General features: G+C 49.4%; 1 protein-coding gene across 1 annotated transcript; it reads right to left on the bottom strand.

Moving 5' to 3' along the window:
* Positions 1–203: 203 nt before the first annotated feature.
* Positions 204–11,723, bottom strand: TMED3 (transmembrane p24 trafficking protein 3). Its single transcript, XM_069559700.1, has 3 exons — positions 11,315–11,723; positions 8,881–9,129; positions 204–1,042 (listed from the first exon to the last, which is right to left on the bottom strand). Exons 1-3 carry the CDS (start codon positions 11,483–11,485, stop codon positions 806–808), a joined length of 657 nt encoding a protein of 218 aa, XP_069415801.1. The 5' UTR covers positions 11,486–11,723; the 3' UTR covers positions 204–805.
* Between the last annotated feature and the right edge of the window lie 2,690 nt (positions 11,724–14,413).

The following is a 14,413-nucleotide window of genomic DNA, read 5'->3' as shown; positions in this document are numbered from 1 at the left end:
GGTGAGGCAGAGGATGAGATGTTTGGATGGCATCACTGACTCAATGGATATAAGTTTGAGCAAACTCCAGGAGATAGTGGGGGACAGAGGAGCCTGGCAGGCTACAGTTCATGGGGTCACAAAGAGTCAGAGATGACTTAATAACTGAACAACAACACCTAAAAAAATTAATTTAAAAAAAAAGAAAGAAAGACGCAAGTCTCTATGGTGCTCACACTCAGATTTTATTAGCCAGAGTCCCACCTCTGAGGAGATACACAACCAGCCAAGGCACCCAGCTACCATCCTGTTCTTGCTTCCAGGGCCGATTCCAGGGCTCCCCGGGGGTGGGGTTTCTGCAAAGCTGCTTCAGGGCCTGGTTTCCACAGGTACAGAGAGCTCAAGGGAGGGAAGCCCAGACTCAGGGTCCAGTCTTCTCCACAGGGGAGAGGACACAGAAGCCAAATGGGTTGTGCAACATGGAGCAAGGAGAGAGAACCCTGAGCTGTGCCCTGGAGGCCGGGCACTTGGGATTCCTTCTGCTGGCCAGGCCACTGGATGGTGGCCTGCCTGCCCCCCACAGTAGCCAGTCCCTGCCTGCTCAGACCCTTTCTGCGTTCACTGTTGCACATATAAGGCAGCTCGATGCCTCCTGCTAACTGGGCTCTATGAGCTCCAGCTGCTGGAGGACAAGGACCAAGCATCTGATTAGAAGGTGAGGTGACAGGGCATCCACCCTGGGGTACACCCACCAGCCCACAGGAGCCTGGCCCAAGGGGGCTGCTCTGTCCCGGGGTGCCAAGGGCTTGGGAGCAGAGCACCCCAACTAGGAGTGGACCGTCCTGCCGATGGGCCGTTTCTCTGTGAAGAAGCTTTTTAGCAGTAGCACCTGGCTGAAGCTAACCACAAACAGGGCGATGGTCTCGCCGATGGACCAGTAAGAGACTCGGCTGTTGAGGTCTTCTGCGCGGGCCCGGTCCTGTGCCTCCCGGAGTCGGTAATGCTTCTGGGAGTCGATCACCGTCTTCAGAGCCTCATGGATGGTCACACAGGCGGACTCCATCTGGGCAGGAAGAGCAAAGAGGTTGCTGCTGACCCTCAGAAAAGAAGAATGGAAACTGGCACACACAAAGCAAACTCCGTCATCAACATCCTAGGTACTACTGACTGCTAACGATGTGTCTGCACTAAGGGTCTGACACAGTTTTATTCATAATAAGCCTAACTGAGGTTCAGAAAGGTCAGGTAACTCGTCCAGAGTCACAGAGCTAGGAGATGGCAGAAGTGTGAAAGTGTTAGTCGCATCTCCGTCATGTCCAACTGTTTGCGACCCATGGTCTGAAGCCCTCCAGGGTTCTCTCTCCATGGGATTCTCTAGGCAAGAATACTGGAGTGGGTTGCCATTTTCTTCTCCTGGTGATCTTCGCAACCCAAGGATCGAACCTGGGTCTTTCGCATTGTAGGCAGATTCTTTATCACCTGAACCACCAGGGAAGCCAGATATGAACTCAACTGTCAGGGCTGCTCCCAATGCAGAGGACCTGGGCTGAATCCCTGGTTGGGGTACTAGGTCCCACATGCCACAGCTAAGATCTGGTGCAGGCAAATAAATAAAAACTCAACTATTAGAGTCCTGAGACTATGCTTTCAAACACTGTCCTGTGTTCCTTTTTTTTCCTGAGCTCTTATTTAACTTATCATATACCTGACAGGCAAGGATCATTACCCCCAGTGCTACGGAGGGCTGACTGATTGCTTACTGCATATATTAAAGAGGAAATTGAGTCTTAGAGAGGCTACGTGACTTGCCCAAGGTCACACAGCAAATTAATGGCAGGGCATGATGTAAATTCCAACTGCACTAGACTCTGAATCTACCCTGGCGGCTCAGATGGTAAAGAATCTGCCTGTAGTGCAGAAGACTAAGGTTCAGTTCCTGGGTCAGGAAGATCCCCTGAAGAAGGGAATGGCTACCCACTCCAGTATTCTTGCTTTGGACAGAGGAGCCTGGCAGGCTACAGGCGATGGAGTCGCAAGAGTCGGATGTGACTGAGAGACTGACACCTTCACTTTATTTCTGAATCTACTGCTCATTCTATTACAAAACTGCTGCCTACTGTTTATAATAGCCAGGACATGGAAACAACCTAGATGTCCATCAGCAGATGAATGGATAAGAAAGCTGTCGTACATATACACAATGGAGTATTACTCAGCCGTTAAAAAGAATACATTTGAATCAGTTCTGATGAGATGGATGAAAGTGGAGCCGATTATACAGAGTGAAGTAAGCCAGAAAGAAAAACACCAATACAGTATACTAACACATATATATGGAATTTAGAAAGATGGCAATGACGACCCTGTATGCAAGACAGCAAAAAAGACACAGATGTGTATAATGGACTTTTGGACTCAGAGGGAGAGGGAGAGGGTGGGATGATTTGGGAGAATGGCGTTGTAACATGTATACTATCATGTAAGAATCGAATCGCCAGTCTATGTCCAAAGCAGGATACAGCATGCTTGGGGCTGGTGCATGGTGATGACCCAGAGGGATGTTATGGGGAGGGAGGTGGGAGGGGGGTTCATGTCTGGGAACGCATGTACACCCGTGGTGGAGTCATGTCAATGTATGGCAAAACCAATACAGTATTGTAAAGTACAATAAAGTAAAAATAAAAATTTAAAAAAAAAACCAAAAACTGCTGCCTACACTTCTAGGAAAACATACAAATACATGAAAACATACACTTCTCATGTACATAGACCCATACCCACATACAAACAAGGGCAAAGACACACACACGTGTGCCTGTCAGCACATACACATGCGTATACTCACATGTAACACGTGCTACTTCACAACTTCTTTACTTGCTAAACTACCATGTAGAGCAGGCAGAACCTTGACTATGTCCCCACCACCACTACCAAGGTCCCTGCTCTAACCCCAGGAAGCTATGAATACAGTGAGCTGTGACTATGACAACTGTATGTCACACCTGAGACTGTCCAGGGAGCCTGAGAGCCCCTCAAAACAGGGAGCTTTCTCGAGCTGACAGCTGAAGAAGTTAGAGAGATGGACACAGGAGGATTCAGCACACTGCTGCTGGCTCTGAAGATGGAGAAGGTCACATGCAAGGAGCAGAGAAAGAACCCTAAGAGCAGAGAGCGTGACCGCCAACTGCAAGGAACTCAATTCCGCCAAGCACCTGAGTGAGTGTGAGATGCCCCAGAGCCTCCAGAGGACAGCCTGGCCCCACCAGGATCTTGATTTCAGCCCCGAGAACTTGAGCAAAGCCTCTAGAACTGTGAGATAATAAACGGTTATTAATTTCAACCATTTGTAGTAAATACTGACTCAGCAATGGAAAACTAAGCCATTAAGCCTTTGAAAGAACATGTCCTTACTCACTGGCAACCTCTAAAACATTCAAAACCTAGAAAACTCTATGGACAATGGGTTCCTGTGCTACAGAATTTCATAAGCACCCGACAGACAACTGCTTCCCATACTGGAAAGGTGAACTGTTCATGAAGTTCAATATAAGAAGCTAGAAACTAGGGCTTCCCTGGTGGTCCAGTGGTTAAGACTTCGCGCTTACAATGCAGGGGGCCTGGATTCTATCCCTGGTCAGGGAACTAGATCCCACAGGCTGAAACTAAAGATCATATTTGCTGTAACTAAGAACCAGCACAGTCAAAGAAATAATTTTTTTTTTAAGACGAGTGGATCTGGGAGCCATTTAGAGACTTTTAACAGGTCTCTAAAAATCAGTGGGATGAAATCGGTGGGATGGACAGAGATATACATATATATATATATATATATATGTATACCTGCATCTGAATGGCCGTGTGTATATGCATGCATATGCATGTGTACATATATGCACACACACGTTCAACATGTATAAATCCATACTTTGCTTTTTAAATACAAGGGAAGGGCTCCTTGGCTCTCCAGGCTGGAATTCCATCCTGTGTTTACCTCCATCGCACACTCATTCAGAAACTTAAGGTATACATTTCATTCACTTGAACTGGGTGCTCCTGGGACCCCTGGGCCTGGCCTGAGCATTCAGCAGTACAGGTTGATACCTCCACCCTCCTCCCAGAGTCCAGAGTCACTGGAGAAGGAGTGAGGTCAGGGTTGGCAGGGAGGAAGAGAGACCGAGGAGGACTCAGAAATCACAGGTGCAGACACCCCAGGCAGGGGACATGCCACATTGCCGAGGAAGACATCACTTCAGAGGCTTGGCTCACATGTCACCGGCCAGAGACCAGCATTGTGAGTCTCTGAAGAGGGCCTGAGACCTTCATAGGAACAACCTCAGACCCGATCAGTGATGGGAAGGAGGTCAGTCCTCAGAGTTAACAGAGCAAGAGGTGGTGTTCTACAGTCTTCCTGGCGTGTGGAACCAGCAAACCCCTTCGAAATTTAGCATGGGCCCCCAGAGACCAAGAGTAACCTGACATCAAGACCCACAGACACTGGGAGCAGCCCTTACCAGAGAAACATCATTCCTCCCTTCTCAGGGACCTGCCATTGCCGTTTGCCTAAGACACCAATTCCGCTTGTTTCCACAAAGTTTCAGTTAGGCAGCCTGGCCAGCCTGCTTCCTGCCCAGCAGGAAGCCAGCAGAGGCCCTTTTTTTGCAAACAGCTCTGTTTGCCCAGGGCCAGGGGTCCCCAGCTTTCCCAGAGTGTGACTTTCACCCTGCTGAGACCTCCAACCCTGCTAGTTCCCAGTGTCCTGGAGCCTCATGGGGATGGTGGGCACTACTCCATCCTGACAGGTGGTCTCTGGAGACACTGACCAATCCTTCTGCCCCTGGGACTATCCCTTTCCTGCATCCCATGCCCACTCCCATCTTATCTCCACCACCTGCTGGCGCCCAGGTCTTCACCCTGTAACTGTCAGGAAATTCACTCAGCCTCACCTCTTCAGGGCCTCCACGGATAAAAGCAAGTTCCCTACGTACGATCCTTCAAGCTGCAAACTTTCAAAGGTGCAAATGTGCATGCCATCACGGTCAGGCATGACAGTGCAGCTTGCCCTCCACCTCCTACTGCTGACGACCCTGCATCTCTACCATCTCCCACCTCCACTCCCTCCTCCAGTCAGTGCCTCTTCCTGCCTGTTGACTCGATGCCAGCCCCTGTGTGCCACCTGTTGTACTGTGCTCCTGTACTTTCCAAGGTACTGTACTGAAGATTAAAAATGTTTCCTTTATTTTTTGTGTTTGTTTTTTATGTGTTATTTGTGTGAAGAGTATTATAAACCTGTATAGATGATTGTGTTAGTTGGATACTTTGTTGGACTTAGGAACAAATTGGACTTATGAATGCATTCTTGGAAGAAAACTTGTTCGTACATAGGAGACTTACTGTACTTGGTTCTTTAAATTCTTGAAGAACTCAGAGGCAGTGTCGTGTGAGCTGGCCTCAGAGTAGAGTCAGGGAAACTTTAATCTTCCCTTGACCAACACTGAGGTAGCCCCGGACCTTGGACCTTTGTCAGAAGCCTCCAGCCTCCCCTAGGACTTGCCCAGACTCTCGGGATGCTGGAAGCGCTTCAAGCTTGGCCTCCCTCAGCAGGAACCCTGGCCTGTGTCCTCTGCTAGAAGCCCGGTCGTTCTGGAATTCAGGGTGAAGACAGTCCCTCCTGCCTGGGACTCGGTCACTGTGGATCCTGTTCTTTCCCCGAGGCTGATACTAGTGCCACAGCGCACGGCCTCTGGCACAGTGCTGACCTAGACGAAGCCTCATGGGAAGAGACATGACAGCTGCAGGCAGAGACGGGATCTGTGCCAAGCAAAGTAAGAGCAAAGTTAAGATCAGGGCCCAGGAGGAAAGTGATGCCCTGAATACATCCTCCCATGCCAGACATGCTCCTGGACAAGCACTCACACTGTCGCTTGTCAGCTAAGACTCTCCCTGTGAAGACTTTCCCAAACCTCCTGGAAGAGTCAATTGGTCCCTTCCCTGAGAACCCTCACCCTTAAATCACAGCTCTGGGACTTCCCTTGTGGCTTAGTGGTAAAGAGGCTGCCTGCCAATGCAGGAGATGTGGGTTCAATCCCTAGTCTGGGAAGATCCCACATACCACGGGGCAAACTAAGCCTGTGCAGCACAACTATTAAGCTTGTGCTCTAGAGCCCGGGAGCCGCAATTACTGAAGCCCACTTGCCCTAGAGCCCATGTTCTGCAACAAGAGAAGCCATTGCATTGAGAAGCTTGTGTAGCGCACCTAGAGAGTAACCTCCTGCTTGCCGCAACTAGAGAAAAGACTGAGGAGCAAGTAAGACGCAGCACAACCAAAAATAAATAAATAAACAGAATTATTAAAAAGGAAAGACACAGCTCTGATCACAGCATCCTCCAGGCACAAGTGCAGACGGAGCACATGCCCAGCATTAGCAAGTGAGCTTTGTCGGAGGCAGACACAGATAGAACCCCACTCAATCAGGGAGGAGGGACAGAGGTTCAGAAGCAGAAGGAAATGTCTCCTCTGCATCTGGGCAGAAGTAAGGATGAGGTCCCCAGATGCAGAAGCAGCAAGTGCAATCTCTCCTGCAACAAAACGCAACTCTGAGGCTCCAGGAAAGAATGTCTCTACTGCCCTAACCCACAAAGCCTATTCTCTACTGACTAAAGGGCCATACAGTCAAAGCTATGGTTCTTCCAACAGTGATGTATGGATGTGAGAGTTGGATCATAAAGAAGGCTGAGCGCTGAAGAACTGATGCTTTCGAATTGTGGTGCTGGAGAAGACTCTTGAGAGTCCCTTGGACAGCCTGTGCTCAGTCAATCCTAAAGGAAATCAACCCTGAATATTCACTGGAAGGACTGATGCTAAAGCTGAAGCTCCAATCCTTTGGCCACCTGATGCAAAGAGCCAACTCACGAAAAGACCCTGATGCTGGGAAAAACTGAGGGCAGGAGAAGGGGGCGACAGACGATGAGATGAGATGGTTGGATGCACCACTGACTCAATGGATGTGAGTTTGAGCAGACTCCGGGAGACAGTGAAGGACAGGGAAGCCTGGCATATGCAGTCTATGGGGTTGCAAAGAGTCAGACACAACTGAGCAACTGAACAACAACTGCACTAACCCACAAAGCCTTTTCTCTACTGGTTTCTTTTCCACTGTGTCAAGGGGCAAATCTCTCAGCTCATGTGGCGACAGTGATGAAGAATCTACCTGCCAATGCAGTCAAAGGAGGAGCTGTGGGTTTGATCCTGGGTTGGAAAGATTCCCTGGAGGAAGAATTGGCAACCTGCTCCAGTATTCTTCCCTGGAGAATCCCATGGACAGAGCCTAGTGGGCTACAGTCCATGTGGTGGCAAAGAGTCGGACACGACTGAGCAACTGAGCACACCCACGGCTCCTGGAAACTTACAAAATCTTCAGCACAGAAGCTATTTCATCAACGACCAACAGAACTCTTGAGAGGACAGGTTGTGAAAGCTCTTACACATAAAGAGACACCCTGGGCTGGACTGTCTATCAGCACTCATGTTGCCAAGTTCAAATACAATGATGCCCAGCAGAACTCTCTACGCATGGGCACCAGCCACTTGGGACTATTGAGCACTAGACAGATGTGTTGTTACAGAGCAAACAAGGAAGCGAATTTTAACATTAATATGTCAGTAGCCCTAAGTAGGTAGTGTTTACTGACTGCACAGTGCAGTACTAACCTCCAGCTGCTCAGAGAATAAACCCATCATCAAAGCCACAGAGGAATGGAGCCTGTGGTCACTTTGGAGGGCAGCCCAGAAGGTGACCTGGTCTCACCAGAGACTCAGATGCTCTGACTTTGGTTCTGGGACAGGTGCGGCCACATATGGTCATTCCCGTCTTGGGGGCTTTCCTGGGTCCTGCCACTCAGTTGCTTGACAAATATTTGGTGAGCTCCTATTCTGTGCCACACTCCATGCACCGGGGCGCTGAGGGCCCATGGGTAAATAACACAACAGTTCCAGCCTGAGTCTGTGTCTGGGAGGGAGGAGCTTGAACAGCAGGAGGAGAGACTGATGGAGGAGGCTGAGGTTGAATTATAGTTAACCGTGAGCCCCGGGTGACACAGATGACTATCTGTCCTCCAAAAGTGTCACCATTTCTCTGTCAGGATGTGGAGCTGTCACTAGGGGTCAACTGCCTAACAGGAATGTATGTGCCAGCCCTCCTTCCATCCACCCAGACTGTCCACACGACTATTTCTCTACAATGAGATATGAGCAGGGGTAATGGTGTCACTTCTGAGCCAGGGTTTTTAAGAAGCAGGCAGGGCTTTCTCATTCTCTCCAATTTTTGGTGGCAAGAAACAGAGGACTCTGAAGCCCTAAGGGACAGTGGAAAGATGACCAAAAAGGAGCCTGGTTTCCCAAGTCACTCCATGGAGGAGAGTCCTCCACCCCCACCCCCACTCTCCAGATTATTGAGTGAGAATCAAAATTCCCATTGTATTAAGCTATTGATATTTGGGGTTGACTTGTGATAGCAGCTTGTGTTACCTTAACTGATACACCATAGAAAGCAGGACTTTGTCTTTCTGATGCAGATGCACTGAAGGAGCAGAGAGGCAAGTATTGTGTGCGCTTTGAGAGCGGTGCTGTGTCAGACTAAATGGGAACGTGGGAATATCAGAAGTACTGCAGGGACACAGTTAAAGAGTGGAGAGGAAGACCAGAAGGGGAACCAGAAAGAAGAACCATAAGGTCTTCTAGGACTAGATGTGAACACGGGCAGAGCAAATACTGCAACTTCAGACTGGGAGGTGGGTGGCTGGTGACTGCTCATCAGCCAAGACCAGGACAGACAAGGAGGAATAGGCCGGGGGCGGGGGGAGGCGGTTCATCTCAGACTGTTGGTGCCGACGTCCACTCACCTGGGTGAGAGCTGTGACTCTGTTCCCCATGTCTGGGAGAATGGGGGGCTCGTCGCCCACTTGAAAATCAAAGTAGACGGTTTTGTGAGAGAAGGTGGAAAACTCATTACTGAAGCAAAACTGATACACGCCCTTGACCTCGGCCTTGTGCGTGAAGCTGTCATACTGTCTCTTGGTTTCACTGTAGATGGTGTTCCCCAGGGGGTCTTTCACAAAGCAGTCGACATCGTAGTGGCCTCCAGTGATGACCTGACAACCATAAAAGAGATCCACAGGCCGTTTTTCACCAGGGGGCAACCACCACTTACCAAAAGCTAACCGGCCACTGTGATTAGATAGCACGAACAACTTACCAAAAGCTAACCGGCCACTGTGATTAGATGGCACGAACAGTGTTTTCCTTTAGTCTTTACAACCTTCTAAAGCAGGTGCCATGACACTCCCCAATTCACAGAAGAGGAGTCTGAGGCTGAGAGAATTGAAGTGAACTGTTCACATCACACAGTGTGAAAGTAACAAGGCTAAGACTTGGATCCATGTCTGATTCACTCCAAAAGTTTTGCTCTGCAAGAGTGCAAAGAGCCATGGGATTTCCCTGGTGGTCCAGTGGTTAAGATTTTGCCTTCCTGGATACACGTATATGTATAGCTGAGTCCCTTCACTGCTCACCTGAAACCTCCACAACATTGTTAACAGGCTATACTCTAATACAAAATTAAAAGTTTTTTAAAAAAAAGACTTTGCTTTCCAATGCAGGGAGTGCAGGTTCCATCTATGGTGAGGGAGCTAAGATACCACATGCCTAACAGCCAAACAACCAAAACACAAAACAGAAGCAACATTGTAACAGATTCAACAGACTTTAAAAATGGTCCACATGAAAAAAAAAAATTCTTGAAAAAAAGGGTGCAAAGAGCTTAATTCTCTCCACTTTACACAAGAGGAAACTGAGGCTCTGGAGGTTTATATTATTGCAGATGAAATGCAAGAGGAAGGCAAATAGATTGAAGCCTTCACAGCATCAGTGACTACCAGGGGAGTCATTAGTTTAAACTGCACCACAGGAAAGATAAGATCTGCTCAGGGCAGAATCACAGGGATGGCCAGTGACTAGAACTAAGGTCCATCAAAGAACACGGTCAAAGGCCTCCATCTGCTTCCAGACGTTAATATTTACTTTTGCACAGATGGAAGAAATTGCTTTGTGATTAGTGAGATTCCTAATGCTGGACATGTACAGACTTATGCTGAGCCCATAACAGCGGTTTCTGACCTAGCATGGACCTGATGACCTCTCAGGCCCCTCCAGCCTCACAACAATCTGTCTTCAAATACTTATTCATGTATTTATTTATTGCACTGCATGGTGTCTTCATTGCATCCCACAGGATCTTTCATTGTGGCACATAGGATTAGTTGTTCTGCAGCATGTAGGATCTTGCTTTCCTGACCAGGGATTGAAAACATGTCCCCTACACTGCAAGGCAGATTCTTAACCACTGGACCGCCAGGGAAGTGCCACAAGGATCATTTTTTTTGATGACTGTGTCTGGGTGACCCCTGTTTACCCAGCTGCAGTTTGCACACTGTCCACAAATGTGAAAGTAACCAGATGAATGACTCAGAGGCCAGGACACATGATGCTGTCCCCATGCACAGCCTCTTTTAGTGGTTTTGGTCAGAGAGGGCCCATCAAACTGCCTACCCTCCCTTTTGCTGCCCGTGCCACTTCCCTTCTGTAATGCCTGCCAGTATGTGTCCACGATCAGACGCCTGTCTGGATATCTGGGCAGGACTGCCTAAACTCAGATCTGCAGCTCTCTCACTCAAGACCTACCTGCTCCCTACCGCCTCCCCCTCCCCCGCTACACCCCAACAGCGAGCCCTGAGAACTCTCACACCAGCCAAGAGTGCAGGAGCTTGGAGCTTTTCTGAGCCATATGGCAGTAGCCACAACACCCCTCCTTGTAAACACTGCCAGGCTCAAAGCCTGCGTGGACTCCTTTCCAAAGCACCCTCCCTCCCCCTAACTATGACTTCAAACGCTGGAGAGAAGGGAGAAAAATAAAACCACGAACCCATTTCCTCTCGCTGCCATTTTCCAGTACAGGCGGGGACAAAGCTGTCCAAAAAACGTTGGGACAGAGAGGCTGGTGCCATAGATGGCGTTCTGTAGAGTCAACGCGCTCTCAGGTCATTCAGATCAACTCCCCAGGAAGCCGGAGCCGCCCGGGCATCCCTCTCCTGGGCATGCACCTGCGGTGCTACCTCCCTGGCTAGTCGGCCCGTCTCGGGCGGGCTCTGACTTCCCTGTCTCTGGTCATTCCCGCCTCCCTCTGCAGCCTCTTTGGCTAATTCCAGCTACTACAGCCGGGGGCGCACGAGTGACCACTGAAGCCCTGGAAGCGGGAGAGAGAGGAGGCGCCGGTCTCACCTGGTAGTCTAGGGAGAACTTCACGCCCTGCTCCACCTCCTCGTGGAAGCACTGCTTGGCGTTGTCCGGCAGCTCGAAGGTGAGCTCGGCGCCCCGCGGCCGCTCCGCCTGGAGCAGCAGCAGTAGCAGCAGCGGCAGCGCGGAGGCGGAGCGCGGGACCACCCCACCCATGATGCTCCCGGTCCAGAGTCCGGCAGGCCGCGGCTCAGGCGTGCGCTCCGCACGGGCGGGGCGGCAGCTGCGGGACCCGGACAAGGTGCAGCTCAGACGTGGCTCGAGCCTGCGCCGCGCTTCCGGGCCCGCGGTTCAGAGCGCAGACGCGCGCTCGGGGGTGGGCCCGGGACGCGGGCCAGGGAGCATCGCTGCGCTTGCGCGCTGGCTGGGCTGGAGAAGGGGACACTCCCTCTTCGCTGCCCCGCCCCGCTTTCCTGCTGGAGCGTCTCAGCGAAGGGGAGGCGAGGCCCCCACCGCCAGCGCGCATCTCCCCAAAGCGCACTGTACTTGCATCCCAAACAGGGATATTTCTGCACCCTCTGGGTCCCGCAGGGTTGAGTGTTTCCCGGAGTCGGCCCAGGTCCACGCAGTCCATACTGTCTGGCTGCAGGAGCACGAAGCCCGTGAGGTTTTACAGGGTACACTCTGTTTTTGACTGGTTCTGGAGAAAGTCTCCTGGTCTACCAATAGGTGTGCCCAAACTTGCTATAACACAGTAGTTAGGAAGGCTAGATGAAAGAAGAGATGAAAACTCTGAGAATCCAATTAACACCCCTCTTTTTCATTCCCACCCCCTTCCCAAGGTGAAAAAGTATGCCATGGGTCAGGAGATGGATGGTGAGAGTAAGTAGAAACCCCACAATTACATCTACTCTGGGAAAAACCGACAGGCGTGCTCATACTCAAAGCTTCACGAAGCTTCGTGAAGATGGGAATACAAGTCTCTCGCTCAGGGGTTTCAGGTTCGCTTTGGTTGTCAGGATAAGTGGAAGGTTCTTCTGGGACAAAGCAATCATTGTTTTCTTTCCTTTTGACTTCTCAAAAGCGCTGGAAATTAAATTAATTTACTGAGGACTTCCCTGGTGGCTCAGAGGGTTAAGTGACTGCCTTCAATGCAGGAGACCTAGGTTTGATCCCTGGGTGGGGAAGATCCCCTGGAGAAGGAAATGGCAACCCACTCCAGTATTCTTGCCCGGAAAACCCCATGGATGGAGAAGCCTGATGGGCTACAGTCCATGGAGTCACAAAGAGTCGGACATGACTGAGTGACTTCACTTTCACTGCCTTATCTATTATCATTGACCTGAGAAGCTATTTTGTATAATCATCACTATAGCGTTTTATAGTATACTCAGTATAATCAGTTAAGACGAAGAGAAAACCCACTGATTTTAGTTTCACTACTCAGTAAAAGGGGCTTCCCAGGTGGCTCCGTGGTAAAGAATCCACCTGTAATGCAGAAGACTGGGGTTTGATCCCTGGGTCAGGAAGATTCTCCAGAGGAGGTCATATCAACCCATTCCAGCTTTCTTGCCTAGAGAATCCCATGGACAGAAGGGCCTGGCAGGCCACAGTCCATCCGACTAAAGAGTTGGATACGACTAAAAGCAACTGAGCAGGCACCTCAGTAAAGAGGTTTTTTTTTTTTTTTTCAGAAGATTGTTGGTTGACCTGTATCTTGATTTTAGCAAAGACTTTTACTGCCCATTTATGTCTCCACATAGGTAAGACCAGCTGTCCTGTCACTGGACATATTTGGACTTCCCTGGTGGCTGAGACAGTAAAGAATCTGCCTGCAGTGATGGAGACATGGGTTTGATTCCTGTTTTGGGAAGATCCCCTGGAGAAGGAAATTGCTACCCACTCCAGTATTCTTACCAGGGAAATTCCCATGGAAAGAGGAGCCTGGCAGGCTATAGTGCATGAGGTCTCAAAAAGTCAGACATGACTAAGTGACTAACACTACATTTTAGGATGCTAATATATCAATATGTGAAAGCAGTCTGTTGACTGAAATAATGTGCGTGCATGATGTAATTGTTAATATTTACTGGCTCTGTACTGGACTTGGCAAGGTATATAGTGTGCTTTGAGGCTCCTTCCATGACCCTGTCCTGTTAAACATTATTTTTTAGTAACTGGTAGAAAACGTGGACGAGTAATCATCAAATTTAGAGGCACCAAGTGGAGAAACATATGACAAATATAAGACCAAGATTACCTTGGCCAGCTCAGAGTATTCAGCCAAGACTAACAAAAAGAAATCTCACCAGGTTAAATGTTAACTCCTAAATTAATTCCAAGAAAACACCTGCATAGTCTCAGGGGCAAGAAGCTTGGCTTGGTAGTAGCTCAAGTCAGGGTATGTGAAGACAGATAATCAACTGTTAGCTGAATATAAGACAATGGAAACAGAGGAACTAAAAAAGAATCCCTGACTTGGGCTGGGTGACTAAAAGAACAGCATTGTTTTAGCACCTATTGTGTGGAAGTTGCTATTACTGAAGGGAACTGCCTGCGCTGTAACAGGCAATGATCAGATCATAGCTATTGTTCTAAGAGGGACATTAATAAAACAGGGAGTATAGGAAGTAATTAGGAGGGAAGGAGTATAATAAATTGCTGGGAAGGCTTCTCAAATGAGGTAAAATCAAAGGAAACAGGATTTAACCTGGAAGAGTAGAAAGTAAGAAGGAAGAGAGTATTAGCTTTAAAAGTTTGCATAATAGTGCTCCAGTGGTTAAGATTCCACGCTGCAGGGGGCATGGGTTCAATCCCATGGTCAGGGAACTAAGAGCCCATATACTGTGTTGTTTGTTTGGTCACTAAGTTGCGTCCAACTCTTTTTTGATCCCATGGATTGTAGCCCACCAGGCTCCTCTAGCAAGAGTACTGGAGTGGGTTGCCATTTCCTCCTCCAGGGGATCTTCCCAATCCAGGGATCGAACCCACATCTCCTGCATTGGCAGGTGGGTTCTTTACCACTGAGGCACGGAGGAAGCCCCCTGTAGGCTTGGTGATTTCCTAGATGATATGGCAGGCTCAGGGCAGCCTCCCAAGAGAGCCAAGTCAGAGATAACTTGGCCCTTCTCCCTCTGCCATCCT

This window comes from Ovis canadensis, chromosome 18 (assembly GCF_042477335.2).
Source record: "Ovis canadensis isolate MfBH-ARS-UI-01 breed Bighorn chromosome 18, ARS-UI_OviCan_v2, whole genome shotgun sequence".
In the NCBI taxonomy this organism is placed as follows: domain Eukaryota; kingdom Metazoa; phylum Chordata; class Mammalia; order Artiodactyla; family Bovidae; genus Ovis; species Ovis canadensis.
Note: the sequence above shows the minus strand (reverse complement) of the source record. Positions and strands in the feature narration are given on the sequence as shown.